At 42.8% G+C, this 20,648-nt stretch overlaps 2 protein-coding genes across 2 annotated transcripts in view; both read right to left on the reverse strand.

The window, feature by feature from the left end:
- Positions 1–20,648, reverse strand: part of TMEM168 (transmembrane protein 168) — a 185,529-nt gene that overhangs the window by 73,718 nt on the left and 91,163 nt on the right. The window lies entirely within an intron of this gene.
- On the reverse strand, positions 15,006–18,363 carry LOC146855408 (uncharacterized). Its single transcript, XM_085650604.1, has 2 exons — positions 16,468–18,363; positions 15,006–16,307 (listed from the first exon to the last, which is right to left on the reverse strand). Exons 1-2 carry the CDS (start codon positions 17,859–17,861, stop codon positions 16,235–16,237), a joined length of 1,467 nt encoding a protein of 488 aa, XP_085506730.1. The 5' UTR covers positions 17,862–18,363; the 3' UTR covers positions 15,006–16,234.

Here is a 20,648-nt window from a genome sequence, read left to right on the forward strand (position 1 = left end):
CGTTATTTGTTCGTGGAATAGATCAATCGAATCCTTTAGCATAGTGGGGTTAAATGTTGATTTTGGCTTAAATTGGGTTAAAGGATGTCTATTTGGTAATGGCATGCTGTTGAGTTCGGTAGAGGAAATGTTTGGATCATCTTGAGAAGGGATTGGTGAATTTTCATTTTGTTGAGGGTCCCATAATTCCTGCATTTCAGTGAGAAAGGTGTCATCAGATTGAGTGACTTCTCTAGAAGCTGTAGTTTTTGTGACTGCATTAGAGTTGTTCATGCTAGGCTTCGGATTGAGTAAGTGAAATTTCTTTAGTTTTAATTTTCGGGTACTCTTGAATATGTCTAATCTTGTTCTTACATAATTAAAGTTGTTGGCAGGACAGTATGTTAGACCCAAACTCAGTGTTTTCATCTCATTGTCATTTAGTATCACTTCTGACAAATTCACAATCGTTCTGTTCGTAGATGTCGGTGCAATCTCTTTCATTTCCTCCACCCTCCTCTTTTTTTGCGAAATGTACTTGTTGCGTTTTGCCTTGCGCCGTTGTCGTCGCTTCCAGTTTTTGTTTGGCCATAATTTTTCTGAATTCGGGGACGGAGAGTTTGCCGTCTGTCCTCGCATAAAAAAGACAATTCTTCGTCTAATGTACGCTTTTGTCTGCCTTGGTTGGATGCAAGCTCCCGTTCTGAATCACTATCTGGGGCTGAACTCAACTCAGAATTTGATGTGCTCGAGGATGCCCACAAAATAGGTGCAAAAATTTAAATCGGTGTAAGAGGTCGCCATGACGCGTTTCAGCCCTTCCCACGGGCCTTGATCACATGACACAGTGTAAGAGTCTACATTGGTTTAAATAGCATGGATTTGCGGATGTAGTCATTGGAGCATTTAGGCATACAAAAACAATTGAAATGGACGAAAGACTTATAGTGAACTACAAGTCTGTCGGTTATGTTCACTCCATAAAGTTTAAAGTTAATTTTAAACAAACATAAGTTATGAGAAGCCTAATATAACAAGATCAATCTTCATAATAATCAAGGCATGGAGTACAACATTGCTACAGATAATGCATCAGTAATAGCGTTCATTTGGAAGTCCAAGTCCATCGTAAATGACATACAAACTGCAAATCTTTATACAAAGAAACACACAAGAGAATGTGCATAATTAGTGCAAAATGTGAGTTAAAAATAAAAGAGAGATTCTTTTTTCAGACAAGTTATGGCACTAAATAATCAGGGAAAACTTAAAGTTGGAATTTTCAGATTTCCTATGGAAACACGGTCCTAACTATAACTATCTACTGGCGACCGCTTCTAATATATTATGTCAACTGCCATGTATAAAAGTTTTATGTATTTATTCCAATATTATTGAAACGCCATCACGTCAAAAGATATTTTATTCTATATATTTTGCACATTTGTAATAACAGCCAAAATATTTTGTCTATGTCTATGCGAAAATATGCACTGAGCACTTGTCACTTTAAGGGCTAACAACACAAAAGTAAGCAAAAAAGAGGTGAAAAAAACTATGCGAATGTGAAAAGAGAAAAACATGGTGGTGTATAAAACAGGCTGCATCTGGTACATGCGCATCACGTGATCAAGGCCCTTTCGGGTACCGAAACGCGTAATGCTGCTAAACGCTAAGATGGACAAATGTAAATAAAGAAAATCTGCACCTTATTTGTTCGTGCTCCATGCAGGAATCCAGGAGGCAGTTGGAGTTTTTTGGATGTTTGTAGGGGGATCAACCTTTACAACGCAACTTTTACAACGCACTACACTTACAATGCAATTTTTACAACGCAACATCCACTACAACGCATTCCATTACATCGCATGACACTACAACGCATTTTTAAAAACTACCTTTACAACGCATTCCATTACATCGCATACTACCATTACAACGAGGAGCTGGTACTCTTAAAACAACACACCACAGTTTTTCAAACTAATGTTAAATGTTGGCTACGTTACATCGATGATTTGTTTTTAATTTGGCAAGGTAACGAGCAGGATGCTGAACATTTTATTACAGAACTGAACATAAATGATCTTAATCTGCATTTTACCTTTAATATTTGTTCCACTTCCATTAATTTTTTAGATGTAGACATTTATGTCCAGGCAGACAAATTGGAAACTAAGTTGCACAGAAAACCCACGGCAGGCAACTCAATTTTGCATGCCAGCAGTTTCCACCCGCAACCTCTTATTCAAAGTATCCCCTTTGGGGAAATGCTGCATTTAAGAAGGATTTGCAGTCTAGAAGAGGAACTAATAGAAGCACAACAGGCTTGTGCTAGCAGATTTAGAGCCAGAGGATATTCTCACAAAGTCATTGACCAGGCTATTATTAAAAGTATGGAGCAAAACAGGGAAGATCTAATAGGAGGGGTTAATAGAAAGAAAGAACAAGCTTCAAAACCTCCCGTGTTCAGATTTATCCTCAGATACAGTAAACAGGATAAACAACTAAAAAAGATCATCAGAAAATATTGGCCATTAATTCTAGACGACCCTGTCATTGGCCATACTTTACCTAAACAGGCATCCATAACCTACACTAGATCTACCTCAATGAGGGACGTCCTGGTCAAGAATGTCCCCTATACTCAACCAAAGAATACATGGCTATCACAAAGGAAAGGATTTATCCGTTGTAAAACATGCAAGGCATGCCAACACGGAGTGAATAAATCATCCTATACTACTCCCTTCTGTTCAGAAGAAAGAACTATAGAGAAAGCACTGACTTGCAAATCTGATTTTGTGATATACGTGGTGGAATGTTCCTGTTCCCTTAAATATGTGGGAAGCACAATTCTACAGGGACACAAACGCATACTTCAACATATCAGGGCCATTAAAAACAAAGATACAACTTACCCAGTAGAGAGACATTTTTCAGAGAAGTATAACGCAGACCCCAAAGAATTGAAATACTTTTTAATCAATGCCATCCCTCCATACAAAAGAGGAGGTGATAGGGAAAAAGCACTCAGAAGGTTGGAAACCAGATATATTTTAGATCTAGATAGTAAACAACCTGGAGGCTTAAACGTCACAGAGGGACTGTATACGTGCCTATAAAATCAAGGTTTTAGCTATTTTACCCAACTGAATACCCAGAAATATTAATATTAATTTTAAGATTAGGGTTATAAATTGGGTAACTTAGAACTGTCAGCCAAAAATATAAATCAGCTGCGGAATTAGTCCTCTCCCCCCTTTTTTTCAGATAGACATCAAATGCATGTATTATACACATTATTTTACATACACTTTTTTTACACATCTTTTACACATATTTTATACACTGTTTAAGGTAACTTTATAGGATTTTAGTAGGATATATATATATGGGTATTTAAATATTTTAGCATGGTTTTTAAATAAATAAATAATTTTGGGCGGAAAAATGAATGCAAATTTATAAGATTGTAAGCTCTACATCAAAGCATTGCAAAAAGATATTTAAATCTGAATGCTACAATGAACGCTTCTAATATATTATGTCAACTGCCATGTATAAAAGTTTTAGGTATTTATACCAATATTATTGAAACACCATCATGTCAAAAGATATTTTATTCTATATATTTTGCACATTTGTAATAACAGCTAAAATATTCTGTCTATGTCTATGCGAAAATATGCACTGAGCACTTGTCACTTTAAGGGCTAATAACACAAAAGTAAGCAAAAAAGAGGTGAAAAAAACTATGCAAATGTGAAAAGAGAAATAAAATGGTGGTGTATAAAACAGGCTGCATCTGGTACATGCCCATCAAGTGATCAAGGCATTTCGGGTGCCGAAACGTGTAATGCTGCTAAACGCGAAGATGGACAAATGTAAATAAAGAAAATCTGCACCTTATTTGTGGTCCGTGCGGGAATCCGGGAGGCAGTTGGAGTTTTTTCAGATATATATATATATTAAGCGGATGAAATAAACTAAGCTGGATGGTGAAGCTTACCCCTGTGTCGGAGTCCGATTTCTGCAGTAGGAGTCGGGAGTGGTTGAATATATATCTCTATATATATATATATATATATATATATAACTAATAATGTGATCAAGACAGTGTTTCACTGTCGAAACGCGTAATGCTGCTATGCCGGAATTGCTGATAACCTGAGCAATAAACTGCACTGAATACCTGAACACGCTGTGGTCCGTACCTGTTTTTTCCTGGGATTCTCAAGATCAGACGGGACGGTGATACTATATATATATATATATATATATATTCACTGAAAAAACCATAGGTTTCACACATGTTATAGTTAGTGGAAATTTTACTGATAAAAAACCAATGAAATTCCCCCGTTATAGTTAGTGCAGGAAACTATAACTCACGCGACCGCAATCCTCTGCTGATGCTAATACTGTATTTAGACACTTATTTGCCCATGTCTTCTTCCATAAATTTTTAGCTATACATATATTACAAATATTATTTTTTCATAAAGACACATATGTCATCAGCAGAAGATTGCGGTCGCGTGAGTTATAGTTTCCTGCACTAACTATAACGGGGGAATTTCATTGGTTTTTTATCAGTAAAATTTCCGCTAACTATAACATGTGTGAAACCTATGGTTTTTTCAGTGAATTTGCAAGGTTTTTTAAATGCTAATTCCTAACTATAACGTGTGTGAAACCTATGGTTTTTTCAGTGAATTTGTACGGTTTTTTAAATGCTAAGTTACTTTACGCCATTCGTGGCGTGCGCGCCCACTTAACGCAGTTCGTTCCGTGCGCGCACGGTGCGATTCGCGCACCGTGCGCGCACAGTGAGCACGCGGTGCGCTTCGCGCACCGCGCGGCCACTTTACGCAGTTAGTGCCGTGCACGCACGGTGGGCACGCGGTGCGCTACGCGCACCGCGTGCCCACGTTACGCTAGATGGGCCATGTACGCACGATGCGCTTCGCGCACCGTGCGCACATGGAGGACATATTATGCGCTTCCTTGTGATAGGTAATCTGTTGAAATTTTTTGGGGAAATGATGTGCTCTTGTATACCATGCACAAATGGTGGCCTTCGGCCACCATTTGCACACGGGGTGGAGAGAGTGGGTTTTTTTTGTTTTTAATAATTTTTTACCGTACGCGTATGGTAAGCGTACGGGAAGCGTAATCGACGAAATTTTCGAAAAATAAAAAATTACCGTTTTTTGCCTTGGGGGATCTTTGAAGACTCAACTAACATGGACTGCGTGTAATTCATAGACCTAGAAAACATGTATATGTGTGTATGCACCCAGGTGACGCTGGAGTTCAACACAATTTGCATATGTTATGGTGCTTTTATTGTTTTATTGCACAGAATGCAGTAGTATGAACCCTTATATCATAGGGAACAGTGACATTAGGATAATATTTTATGGTTGTTTGTGCAATATTGATTTCATCATCATGACAAATCTCAAACCACTATGCAGAGCTTTAAAACTGTCAGAGTTACGCTTACTATCATAACGTTGATCAGTAACAAAAACCCTATTGTTTGATAACATCCTACTTCCAGTATGTATGTCAACTTGCTGAACATTTCACGTGTCTATGCGTCTCCAAGTGCAAAGCAAAATTGACACTGCTTTTGCTGAATACATAGAGTCTCTTAAATAAAATACAAAACTACTCTGATCATGTACCCTCTGACAGAATTCGTCTTTTTACTTTGGTGAACTGGATAGCCCTATTTTAGATGAAGCAGAAAACCTCAAAAATATCCTGAATATTAAAAAAAATGCTTCACAAAAGTTTTCACCCCTGAAAGCAACAGAAACAACACAGTAAAACATGGGTGGTGTTCGCCAATGCACTAAATAAGGCTCTTCGTCTTTTTTATTTTTTTATTTTTTACAACCCACTCGACAACAGGTAATTGAATTTTGATGAAATCAGATTGGAAGGAAATCACTGACAGCACTGGAGTGGAGAAAAGCACTCAGATAGATACAGATTGGATCATCAGTACAATCTTCTAACTTTGCTATTTAATTTTTGCATCCGCCGACTGCCATCAAGTGTATGTGATGACACCTAGAGGCAACATGAGAGCTAGTACCACATAGACCAGGGATCACATATTTCAATTAATCAATTAACAACTTATGTCTCAGTGGCTAAAAACGGGTACAAGCACTGGGTGACACTTAAGTTCAGCATTACCTTCACATGGCTATCACTTTGGCATAGCTCCCGGGTAAGCATCTTGCCACCATTCCTACAAGACAATCTCTGCGTCAAGTTAATCAGAGCTCTGGACACTGTTCCTAACTACTACAATCTACTCCGGACTCACAAAAAACCCCATCTAATAGACCGGTTTTAACAAGCGCATAATCAGGAACCTATACGCTGTCCAAAGCTAAAGAGGTGAAAATACATGAAAGAAACTTAGAATACTAACATGCACTTAATCCGAATTATACACCCAGACATAGCCACAGACCCAGCAACGCAAATGTCATTACTAAGGATAGATTCAATCGAAAGACAAATGGAAGCAGATCAATACAGGTGACAGAGGCATAGTTCTGGAATGAGTTGCCCCCAGGCGTTGTCACCCAACCAAATTCTTTCATCATGCAAAGGGAAATCAGAGTATGTGCAGAAGCTTATTCCACATTATAGACGATCAGCCGCTCAAGCCACAAGTGTACAATCAGTAAAACTAAGTACAGAAAATATCAGCATGAGGGCACATCCCTCAGAGGAGGTGCATGGCTCTGCTCTGACCAACTTTATCTTTTCCATGTCTGAGAGCAGAAAAAAACGTAAACTACAAGCTCATTAGCAGAGCTCTAAAATAAACTACTTAAGCAAGCCGTGAACTAATGACAACCACTTAGCTGTGTGCAATGATCAAAGAACCCCTCTGAGTTCCATCTTTCATTGCCCACCTCAGACTGGCGTGTAACTAAAGCTCAAGAAGTGCACAACTACATTTGACACAACTCTTGGTTCAGTGCCCACCCAGCATTCCTTAATGGTCCACAGAAGCATTGGCACAACACTAGGGTCCTTAGTCTTAAATGAGATGGATGGCTACGGAATGATTTACAAATTGATACCAAATACATTTAAATTAATAAGTTTCAATTGGAACACCAGCAAATTACAGTCCCCATGTTACGACTGCGCTAGAAACATTTCAAGTTGCCAAAGAATGCCCTTCAATAAATATTGGGAAAGGAAAGTTGATTGCACCCTTCATGGTTTGTTATCAGCACAATACAGTGGAGCTTTCGGTACTCAAAAAATAATCTGTAAATTCTTGAAACCATGTAAGGTGATGTCCCCAAGACGACATAACTGGACGCTCCCATTTAAACTTAATAAGCTAGTAGTCTTGATCCATAAGAATATACACATACAGCAACTGGGGAATTCTCCATCTGATAACGTATTCTCCTCCATCTTGTGAGTTGCAGCCTACCTGTGCCCCAGATTGCAGCGAGCAGAGTCCAGGAAGTGGTAAGGAGGCAGACTAGTGCTGTCTCTTCCCTAAAAGAGTTAAAAAAAAAAAAACGATTTTCCCTATCTGTGATTACTGTCTTTGCCTGTGGTTGTTACAGTTTAAAATTATTATTTTAAGATGCCCTTGATTGCATATTTAATTACCTGTGTGCTCTGAGGTAGCAGTGATCTTCTGTGTGCTGTTTAAACTGTGTTTAATAGGGACTGTGCACTTAGTTTTTTGACCAGGAGACGGGAGTAAAGTTTTATACAAACACTATTTTCAGAGGACAAGTTAGGCCCTTACCTGCAGAAGACCAAAGTGTGGATTGAGCCAGTCTGTCTCCTAGGAGATTCTGAACAAGAGAAGCAGCTCCCAACTCCCTGGCCAGCAGACCTATGTGTGAGGTCGTTGGGACCTTATATAATCTGCTAGTGGTAGGTACATGTATACACCAATTGGTGGTTGTATCTGATGTTTCTATTGGATTAGGGTTAGTGTCCTCATTTGTTGGGTATTTGAGGGTTCTGATTGGTTTCTGGGTCTGTCATTCAATCAATGCAGGGTTGGGACTAGAGCTAGGGTTTCTATTGGAAGTAGGGACTAGGGCTTCCTGTGTTATTGGTTGTTGGGACTATGGTGGGACTATGGCTAGGGTTAGGCCTTTAATTGGAAGTAGCGATTAGGGCTTCCAGTGTGAATGGTTGCTGGACTAGGTGTGGTACTAAGAGTAGGGTTAGGCTTTCTATTGGTTGCTTGGACTTGGGTTAGGACTACTGGTAGGGCTAGGGCCTCTATTGGACATAGAGATCAGGGTTTTCGAAAGTTATTGGGTGCTTGGACTAGGGCTGAGATTGGCTGTAAGGTCATGGTCTCCTATTGTTTCTAGATTTTAGAGCTAGTGTTGTGATTGGATAGGGTTAGGGCTAGGGTTCCCATTGGCTGAAGGGGTCACCTGATTACTAGGGTTTTAAAAGGCCTAGGCTTAGGGTGTCTCAGCTAAGGGCAGAGAGGATATGGGCAATTACCTGTTTGAGCCTGTTCGAGACTGGTCGGAACTAGGGCTAGAAATGCTGCCCATGGTCACATTCAGTAATAGCTACCCCACACCATCCACAAACATAGTAACACATTCACACCAAATGTACATCACACACAACCCTATGCACGGACCAATGTACCAGCATGCACTACAAACCCAACCAAACCACATCAATACACCCTTCTATCCCAACTACCACGTTTCCACCATCACCTACAAACAGTACACAACTTTATCCTGTACCACTAACCAATCCACTCCTCACTAACACAACCCCCTTCAACACCATACATAACTACATCCCATCCAGACACACGCTCCCTGCTCTATTTACACCTAACAGACCACCTTTTATCACTAACATACATTCATCCTTCCATCATTTGTCCAACAAACACCCTACTACCATAATAATACTAACGTACAACACACACACTGCACACCCCCACACTTTTTAACTCATGCAACAAAACTATCTAAGACAAACACTTTCACCTATACTTCATTCCCTCCTACACACAACATACACTCTACTCATAAACACATCACCACCCCCTCTACCTTACAACCTCATCTCACAAACAATACTATACAACCAAATCCATTGCATGAAACAAATACACCAGCACCCCTTTTCACTACTCTGCAAAAACAAAATATATCACACACCAGCACACCAAGATCTTCAAAGCGAAACACCTCGAAATACATACCATCACAAAATACAAACATACACCCACCTATCAAACCACACAAAGGAACAAACTCCAATGCCAAACTTCCTCTCCTCCACCATACCCAACACAGATACAGCAACACAGCAACTCTCTTCTAACCGCCTCTCATCCATTGGACAATTTAGAACCTTACCACATGACCCACATGCTGCACCACCACCCCTGACTCATACACCTTCCACCAAAAACAAACGCAAACATAAGTGACGTGCCACACCTCACAACTTTGCTTTCCCATGTCTACTGCACAACAGTGTTACACCAGAAAAACAACATAGCACACCAACTCACTCTCAAACACCATCTCCACCACATACACACGCAGATCCATCAAAATGCCTTCTTAGCATGCTGGATGAGGAACATGATACAGAACAGCTACACAATTGCTATCCTAATACAGCTAATGCCAGCACTAAAAACACACCTGCCACAAGCACACACAATACTGTTCACTCTACTAAAAAACAAAGTCTCACTATCACCAAAGGCCATTCTCTAAACTGTGTACTAATAAATGCTCAATCCCTCTCGAAAAACAAACATCACATCTACGACCTTCTCACAGATGCAATACCAGACATACTATTCATAACTGAATCATGGTTGGGAGATGATATGGCTCCAGTCCTGCATGAAGCCATTCCTCTAGGCTATCAAACGATCACCCAAAATCGTACGGGCAATAAAGGAGGTGGTCTAACTGTTGTGTTCAGGCAAACATTACATATTACTAAAGTTGATGACATCTCCATAAAGAATTGTGAGGCTCTTCTAACAAGATGCAATACTATACAGTCTTCATCCTGTAACTTCCTGCTCCTTTACAGACCTCCACCTAGCAAGGCGACATTCCCAGATGCACTTCTAGACACAGTTTCTAACCTGATAACAATAAACTCCAACTTATGCGTTCTGGGTGACCTCAACATTTGGTTTGACAAACCCAATATGACCCATCCAAAAACAATAATCACTGGCCAAGAGGCACTGAACATGCATCAGATTGTCCACAAACCCACACAAATCGCTGGACATATCCTAGATGTCATTTTTGCTAATACTGAACTAGTTACCTTTCAAACTATAACCCCAGTCACATGGTCAGACCATCACTCGCTTGCTTTCCAACATAAAACAACATTAAGGGACTCACCTAAAACTAGCTTACATTCATCCACCTATCGGCTATGGGACCAACTCAATTTGGAACACTTAGAAACACAACTAACATCAAGTACAAATCTGGAAACAATAACTTTGGTTCAAAATCTATATTAGTGGCTACAGGAAGCTTTTGACATCCTGATACCACTCAAAACCACACAAGAGAAAAAAAGCACCTTGGGGAAACTTAGAAATAAAAGACATAAAACAACAAATTAGAAAGCTGCAATGTACCTGGCTCAAAACAAACGCCAAACAAGAAACTTCACCTACAAAAAATTAACAGATTATACAAGTCAGCTATCAAAAAAGCTAAGAAAAGGTACTATTCAGACAGAATTCAAAATGCTAAATGTGCAAATAAAGAATTCTATAAAATACTCAATGGATTTCGCAAACCAAATTGCCTAGAAGGAACTCATCCTGTTACTCAAGATTTTACAGACAAACTGGCAAATCATTACACAGACAAAGCAGACACATTGGACTCATACTTAAAACGGAAACAAAGCACCAGCACGAACCCCTGTACAAAACAACAATCCAAGAATACTCTAACCCAGCCTCTCTGTTCCTTCCGACACATCTCACACGATGAATTTATGACCCTGGTCAAAGCAAGCAGGCCTGCCGGCAGCCCTTCTGACCCCTGTCCAACACAAACTTTCAAGACAATTCTTTTAACAACCTCTGCTGCCACTCCAGTAAGAAGAATCCTCAACGATTCCTTAACTACCGGAATATTTCCAGAAGAACTCAAAATATCACACATCCGCCCTTTACTGAAGAAAACAAACTTGGTCCCGCTGAACCCTGACAACTATAGACCCATTACAAATGGACCTCTCCTGGGCAAACTGATAGAAAGAGCAGTGTTCGCCCAGATGTCACAATTCATTTAAGAGAATGACATACTCTCAGACTTCCAAACAGGATTCCGTCCGGGAAGAGGCCCTGAATCTGCCCTCCTGGGATGACGTGAAGAATACAGTTGACCACAGCGGGGTTGCTGCACTCCTCCTCGTGGACATGTCGGCTGCCTTTGACTCGGTTGACCATGACACTCTGAAACAAAGACGTCCTACCTTCGAAACAGAACTAATGTCATCCATACCCCACCTTTCTCGTCCAATCCATAATCCACAAAAGCAGGGGTCCCTCAAGGTTCTATCATCTCACCCATGCTTTTCAACATATACATGCAGTCATTACCGGTACTCAACCAATTTCCCCTCGCGTGCTATAACTATGCAAATGACACGCAAATACTCCTTCAACTGGAATGCCCCAAAGACATTGAAAAATTGCCAATTTTCAGTTGTCTCAGAGCCGTGGATCAGTGGATGACTTGGAGACATCACAAGTTGAATGCTTCAAAAACAGAAATGGTCACGTGTGGCGATTGGAAACATTACGACCCACTTGCCGCCTGACCTGATGTACTGGGATCACCACCTAAATTATCGAAGGAAGTAAGAAACCTCGGAATAATCATAGACTTCAAGCTGTCGATGAATGCCCAAGTGGAGAACCTAGCAAAATCAAGCTTTGTCATTATAAAAACGCTGCAACAAATTTTCCCTTATTTGGGATTTCCACACAAGGTCCAAGCTACCATCTCCCTTGTCCTGTCCTCCAAACTCGATTACGCCAATAGCCTCTACCACGGATCACCTTTAACGAGCATGAAAAGACTACAAAGGATTCAGAACTCGGCTGCCAGACTACTCTTGCATATCAAACCGCGAGACCACATTTCACCTACCTTGAAAGCCCTGCATTGGTTACCGGTTGCCAGAAGATCCACGTTCAAGCTACTTTGTATCACCCACAAAGCAATACATGGGATCGGACCGCTCTTCATCAGGAATAAAATCACCAAACACATTCAACAAAGGAACCTACGCTCTAAAGGGGCATCTCGCCTCAAAATCCCAAGATACAAGAATAAAACCATGGGTGGCACATCCTTCTCTGTTCAAGCAGCCAAACTATGGAACTCTTCCCCCAACATAAGATCCACCGACAACCACCTTATCTTCAGAAAAGTACTCAAGAATTGGCTCTTCCCCACATAAGCACCATACGCAAACAGAAATTTACAGCATAATCCTCTGTATATAATCATTTATTTTCACTATAGATATGTACCTAGCGTTGTATAAACATGTAAAATAATTATGTTGTAAATAAATAAATTAAAAAAAAAAAATATATATCATCTTGGTCTACATGTACTTACTTCCATTGTGCATCTATGTACCTTCCATGTACTTGGATCTGTGTGTCTGTTACCTTTCTCCTGAAAAAGCATATACAATGCACTACCCAATTTCTCATCCTGTACCTATATCAAGATCTTTAATCTATATATACTTACCTCCTTTATGCATCAATATACTTTCAATGTACTTATGGATCTATATGTTTATCACTTTCTTATAATTTAGCATTTCAAATGCACTACTCTATTTCTAAGCCTATACTTCTCTCAATATATCCTCTGGCCCAACCTTCTGACTCATCTCAAACTTCTTTCTACTACTCTTTCCAAGGCACTACCAAATCTCTCACCCTCTGCATCTATCAATATATCCTCTACATTCACTCTCTCATTTATCCCAAACCCCATACCACTACTATGATCCCATAATAACCCTTTCTAGACTCTCTCCTACTCTACCCCTCCTTGCATCATCTGACACCTATTTTACTATACCAATCCCCCAAAAGGATTAGTTACTTACCTGTAATCCTAGTTCTCTTCCAGGGGTATCCTCATCAAAGTCATAAGCACTAGAATATTCCCTCCCTTGCGCGGGACCCCGGAAACATAATCATATATGTGACAAACATATATATACACGTCTCTATGTACATCTCTAGGAATGCAAAGACAATTCAGTAAAATGAACAAAGTGAATACTTGAACTAGGAATGGTGTGAAATACACTATACCATTTAAGGAAAGAAAATAGTGAAAAATGTTGTCTTGAACTGAAGCGTTAACTGGTTGGTAGTATCTAAGAACTAAGTCACCATGTAATAGAAAGTGGGTTCAATACTGGTACTATACCAGGAACTGAAAATTATAATTCAATCGAATTAAATAATGTACTATACAGATGCACTACCAATGCCTAGTTGTTAAACACAGAAATATGTGATACAATGTTAAAATCTGTTGATATTAATAATATCAGGAGGATAATGTAATCCTAAGCCTAACACAATTGGTTAAAAATTTAATTGATTCTTTATTATAATGTATTCACTTGTTAATATAAATTGTCCAATACACACTACAAATCCCACAATGCATCATTGTGGCAAAAGTGGGTATAAATAAGTGAGAGACAAAGGACTCACTAACTGTGAAAAAAGCCGAGGGGCTGAAACGCGTTGGTTTGTGGAGGTTGTGAAAAGAATAAATATATGCTCAAAACCAGTTCCAGAGTGCCACGTTCCTTGCCTTGTTATATTCATAACCAGAGCTGAATAATGCTGTAAGGACTCTCCTGTATATAATAAATAATATATCCATTATAAACAATATATCATAAAAACAGGGAAGAAATAACAGCAAAGCACGTTTGAAAACTGTTTTAATGCTTAGCATTTAGCACTAAAACCTCAGATAGGACTGAAAGCATTGACAGCTCACAGGCTGCATTGCAGAAAACTACAGCCTAGAAAAGGCTAGAGAGCTAACTCATAGCAACATAGAAAAACTGGCACCGTGCCTTTAAGGCAGCCATGACCCCTAGCTTCCCATCATGCCTCAGGGGTGACAGTTAGGTCAGTTGTTCTTTGCGGTGACACAAAGCCATGATACAAAGAGTTGACAATTTCTTAAAAATAAGGCTCCTTTGCCCGGGGAGGCGGGAGGGTTGATTATGACTTTGATGAGGATACCCCTGGAGGAGAACTAGGATTACAGATAAGTAACTAATCCTTCTCTTCCAGGGGATCCTCATCAATAGTCATAAGCACTAGAATAGAATAGCGAGCCTCACCTCATCCACTGCGGGCAAAGGAAAATAATAATTAACAACCAAGCTCAGACAACTAAACTTGAAAACCCAGATATTTCTCTTATCTGATTAGATTTCTCAAGGAGGCCTGGCCTACTTGAGTATCCGCCCGGGAGTCGGATTCAAGACAATAATGCCTTGTGAAAGTATGCACCGATCTCCAGGTTGCTGCCTTGCAAATTTCTGCCATCGGAACGTCATGGAAGAAAGCTGTTGTAGCTGATTTCCCCCTAGTGGAGTGTGCTTTAGGTGACAACAGGGGTTTATTTGCCAGCTGGTAAGCCACTTTTATACAGGACACTATCCATCTCGAAATGGACCTTTTGGAAGCTGGAAAGCCTGTCCTCATAGAACCATAATTTAAAAACAGTTGCTCTGATTTTCTTACGTCCTTCGTTCCCTCCAGATAGAATTTAAGCACTCTCTTAAGGTCTAATGAGTGGAGTGACCTTTCCGCAGGAGTAGCGGGATTGGGAAAAAAGTACGGTAAAGAAATGGACTGATTAACATGAAAATCAGATGCAACTTTCGGTAGAAAAGCAGGGTGAGTCCTTAATACTACTCTGTTGTGGTGAAAGATAGTATATGGCTCTTTGGAAGACAGCGCTTGGATTTCGCTTACTCTGCGCGCTGATGTAATCACGACTAAGAAAGCGGTCTTCCATGTCAAATGCTGCAGCGTGGCTTTATGGATGGGCTCAAAAGGAGGACCCATTAATCTAGAGAGGACTAGATTCAAAACCCAAGGAGGAGAAGGAGACCGAACAGATGGATACACTTTCTTCAACCCCTGTAAGAAATCCTTGACCACCTGTAGTTGAAAAAAGGAAGGCTGGTTTGGAGACTTTCTGTAGGCCGTAATGGCCGCTAAGTGTACTCTGATCGATGAATATTTCAAAACAGATTTAGCCAAGTACAGGAGGTAAGGAAGAATAACCTCCTCCTGCCCATTGGTAGGATTAAAATGATTATGAGTGCACCATAAGTAGAACCACTTAAAGGAACACGATGGCCTTGTGGAAGGCCTCTTTGCCTCCTTTAGTATATGCATACAGTCCTGCTGTAAATTCAAATGTCCATATTGCAGGACCTCAGGTGCCATGCTGCCAAGTTCAGTGAGGGAAGGTTGGGATGTAGAATCTTCCCATCCATCTTGGTCAACAGGTCCGATCTGTAAGGAAGCCTCCTGTGGGGGCGCACAGACAGCTGCAACAAGTCTGGGTACCACCACTGACGAGGCCAGTCCGGGGCTATCAGGATCATTGACATGTTGGACCGAATGAGTTTGGATACCACCTTTGGGATCAGAGGCAGGGGAGGAAAGGCGTATGCAAATATTCCGGACCAGTCCATCAAAAGAGCATTCCCCCTCGTCCCTGGACGGTGGAACCTGGAGGCGAAGGCGTGGCATTTTTTGTTTTGATCGTCTGCAAACAAAGCTATGGAAGGTTGCCCCCACTGAAAATTTCTGCCACTACCTCGTCGTTTAGCACCCAGTCTGGCTGATCTTCGAAGTGCCGACTGAGTGCATCTGCTCGCATGTTTCGTTCCCCTGGAAGGTGCACCGCTGTGACGGAGAGGCCTCGGGCTAGAAGCCAATGCCATATCTTTTGAGCTTCCAGGGAGAGAGGGAGAGAACGCGTACCACCCTGCTTGTTGAGGTAATACATGGTGGTCGTGTTGTCTGTTTGGATGAGGATTGAGTCGGACATGATCGAGGGCTGAAAAGCTTTCAGAGCTAGATGGACTGCTGGCAGCTCTAACATGTTTATGTGGTAGGATTGTTCCTTGACGGACCACTTCCCCTGCATCTGTAGGCAATCCATGTGCGCTGCCCATCCCTGTAGGGATGCACCCGTTACCAAGGATTGGGTCGGAACAGATTGATGGAAGGGGACTCCCACTAAGAGGTTCTGTGGACGAGTCTACCATAGAATAGACGACTTTGCTGCTTGTGAAAGCACAATTCGGTCTTCCCAGTGACCCGATGTTTGGTCCCACTTGTCCTCCAGGTCCTGCTGTAAAGGCCTCATTCTCAGCCTGGCGGTGGGAATGAGGAATATGCAAGAAGCCATTGATCCTAGCAGAGAGGCCACTTGCCGGACCGTTGGACGATTTGTCTGGAGAAGAGCTTTGCACTTCTGTTGAATTGATGAAAGTCTCTGTTCCGAAGGAAACGCTCTTCCTAGGTTTGTATCCAGAGTGGAGCCTAGATAATGGATCACCTGAGTAGGCTGGTGAACCAATTTCTCCATATTCACGTGCAGACCTAGCCTGTGGAGTAGAGATAGACACATTCGGAAGCTGCTCTGTACTTGATGAGGAGATGGACCTTTCAGGAGCCAGTCGTCCAAGTACGGATACACGAAGAGACCTCTTCTTTGTAGAGCCGCCGCTACCACCGCCATGCACTTGGTAAAGATTCGAGGGGCAGATTTTAGACCGAAGGGCAAGACCTTGAACTGGTAGTCATTGTTGCCCACCACGAATCTCAGATATTTGCGATGACGGGGAATTATAGGAATGTGGAAATACGCATCCTGGATATTCACTGAACACATCCAGTCGTCTGCCTGCAGATGTGGACATATTTGATGCAGAGCCAGCATGCGAAATTTCTCCTTCAAGATGGTTTTGTTCAGTACTCGAAGGTCCAGGATAGGTCTGAATTTGTGCTCCTGATCTCTTTTTGGTACAAGAAAGTACCTGGAGTACACTCCCTTTCCCCGTTGAGAGGGAGGAACTTTTTCTATGGCCTTTTTTCGTAGAAGGGTTATCACTGCTTGTCGTAGCAACTTTAGCTGGTGAGGACGAGATCTTTTTGGAGGAATGTCCTTTGGAGCCACACGGCATTGTAGTGCGTATCCATTGAGCAGTATACTGAGCACCCAACGATCTTTTGTTATGTTGCACCACTCTTTCAGATGATGTGAAACACTTCCTCCCACTGGAGTTTGCAACGGCAGCAGAGGAAGCTCTGGCTCATTGCTTCCCTGCTGATCTAGCTGTGGAAGAGGACTGCTGCTGATTACCTCCTCTACCTCTGTTCGACTTTCGAACTGTGATCTTCCTTGGTTTTTGCTTTGGGACCATTGAGGGGTTTGAACCCTCTGTTGGTATCCCTTGCGTTGGTTGGGTCTGTATCTCCGCCTGAATTCTTTTTTCTTCTCCAACCCCACCACCTTCAAAGTGTCTAATTCCGCCTTCATTCGAGCCATCTCTTCATCTGTGTGGGAACCAAACAATGAAGAACCAGAAAAGGGCAGGTTAAGGATCCTCTGTTGAGCATCCAGTTTGAGAGCGGTAAGCCTTAACCAGGCAGACCTCCTTGCGCAAATGCCATGAGCATACGAATGCGCCGATAGTTTGGCACCATCCGCTGCAGTGCTAATCATTTGATTAGCCACCAGGGATCATTCTGTAATGACTTCCTCAAAGTCCTTTTGATCCTCCTTCGGTAGTCTCTCTTTGAAACGATCCAAAGAGTCCCATAAGGCTCTGTCGTAACGACCCAATAAGACTGCTGCGCTGGAGACTTTTAGTGAGGACGCTGCAGACCCACAAACCTTTCGTCCCCAAGAATCCTGGGACTTACTCTCTTTATACAGGGGGACCAACGCATGTGCAGAGACTGCGTGCGTTTTACATGCCACCGCGACGATAACTGAATCTGCAGGCGGATCCGTTTTCAAAAACACCGGGTCTGTATCAGCAAGTTCGTATTTTTTTTGTATTCTGGCAGGTGTAGCCTTAATCGCGGAGGGCGTTAGAAAAATGCCCATCACTGGTTCCAAAAGCCCAGGAACCAGAGGTAGTAACGGACGAGAAGCAGATCTTTGGTGCAGCGTCTCAAAGATCACTGTTGTAGCGACCTGAGGAGTGGACATTTCAATGTTCAGATTCTGGGCCCCTCTCTGTAGCACATCATGATATGTGTTAATGTCATCTATCAGAGACACTCTGGACCGAGGGCTGTCCGACAGAGTAGGCGAATAGTCTCTTTTAGAGGAGTGGGTGGAGGAAGATGATCATGAAGGAGATCTTTCTTCGGTGATGGGACGTAGAAGGCCTGCGTTCGAGATCTTCCTGCACGGCGCTTACGTACCGGCGAAGGTGATCTATCCACCTCTTGTACCAATCTTTGTAGAGGAGATCTGTGGATAGGGCTAGTATATTCCTCCTCCCTTCTTGATGCTCCCACTGGAGCCTTACTCCAGTGATGGACTGGTAAAAGCCATCTTGGACATAGGTGAACAGAAGGAGAGGCCCTCCTTTGATGTGATAGGGACCTTTGCCGTGACCTCCTCGAATGGTGTCCGGGGGACGCAGATGGAGAATGCGTCGACGGACGTCTCGAGGAATGGGAGGATGAGTGTCGTGACGCTGATTCAGTCAACAAAACGACTAAACCCTCTCCAGATCTAAATGATGTGGGTCTCGACGTCTAGCGTATAGCCCGCTCCGATGGAGCCCTTCTCGACGTTGATCTAGATCTTTTTCTAGCCGCCGAACTTCGACCAGGTTTTGGGAGTGACCTCGGCGTTGACTCCACTTGTTTCGACGTCGAATGTCGCATCGACGACGTCAAGGTACTTCTTCGTCTCGACGTCGAGCGTTGTGGGATCGATGACGCCGAAAGACTCCTTCGCCTCGACGCCGATCGTTGGTGGGATGACGGCGGCGGAGGGCTTCTGGTTCTCAATGCCGATCGTCATTGGATTGACATCCTGTGGATTCCTTATCTATCTCCCCTTGCACCTGGTCCGACCATCATTTGATTTCATTTCTCCTTCCTATCCTTCCCCCAGCTATGCCCCCCCGACCCAAAAACACCTGGGTCCGATCATCATGGGGCCGGGTCAATCTTGAGAATCTCTCCTCTCTCCTTGCCGATTCTCTCCCGCCTCTTCAGGGCCTCACCACCGTCTCCCAGGCTGACGCTATAGACCAGTGGCTCTCCCGCAGCTGCGACTCCGTTGCCCCGCTCAAGCGCATCACCTCTAAACGCGACAAAGACGCCAACCGGTGGTTTAACCAAGAGCTTAAAGCCACCAAACTTATAGTTCGCCGTGCAGAGCGGGCTTGGAGGAGAAACTACTGCCCCACTTTGAAACTGGAATATATCAATATCCTTAACCAGTACAAAAAAAGCATCCTGGAGGCCAAAACAGCTTATTTCTCCTCCAAAATCCTAACAGCGGAGTACCAGCCTAAGGAGATCTTCTCCATCGTTCACAACCTGGCATTCTCGGACAGAACTACGCTTAAACCTGCCCCGTCAAATGATCTCTGTCTTTCTCTTAATAATTATTTCATCCAGAAAATTATCACCATTAAGGCCAACATCCCCCCACCTCCCCCTTCTTTTTTGGATCCCCAATGTCCCCCTCCCAAAGGCAAACTAACCACCTTTCCCCCTATCACCCGGGAAAACCTGACTACATTGGTGCCTCTGATCAAATCTGGCTCCCCCCTTGATCCCTGTCCTGCCCATATCCTCCGCCACATCTTTGTCTCCTGTCCAGATCCCCCCCTTCACCTCCTTAATTGCTCCCTCGCGCAAGGCATAGTTCCTAGCCCATTGAAGTCTGCGGTAATTGTGCCCATCTTGAAAAAACCTGGGGCAGATCCTTCTGTCCCTGCCAATTTCCGCCCCATCTCCCTCCTGCCATTTCTAGCTAAGGTGTTCGAGCGCCACGTCACCTACGCTCTGAGCTCCTTTGTGGAGAAATATGGAGCCCTTGCCCCCCGCCAAGCTGGTTTCCGCCCCGCACACTCCACGGAGTCCGTGGTCATGTCGGTCCTCGACACCCTCAGGGAGGGTATGGACACCAATCATCACCAGGCCCTTGTGCTCCTCGACCTCTCAGCCGCCTTTGATACGGTGGACCACAACATCCTACTTTCCCGTGTCAGGGCGGTGGGGATCGAGGGGACTGCCTTGGTCTGGTTGTCCTCCTTCCTGAGCGACCGCACCCAGGCTGTTCGCCTGGGTGACTTTACAGCGGACTTCCGGAAAGTCCAGTGCGGGGTTCCTCAAGGTTCATCTCTCTCCCCTCTTTTGTTTAATCTATATATCGCCCCTCTCATCTTCTCTCTCCAACAGATGGAGGTCGCCGTATTTAACTATGCGGATGACCTCCAGCTGGTCTTTGATCTCTCCTCTCCTTCTGCTGTCCTCA

Source organism: Triturus cristatus, chromosome 4_1 (assembly GCF_964204655.1).
Source record: "Triturus cristatus chromosome 4_1, aTriCri1.1, whole genome shotgun sequence".
NCBI lineage: Eukaryota > Metazoa > Chordata > Amphibia > Caudata > Salamandridae > Triturus > Triturus cristatus.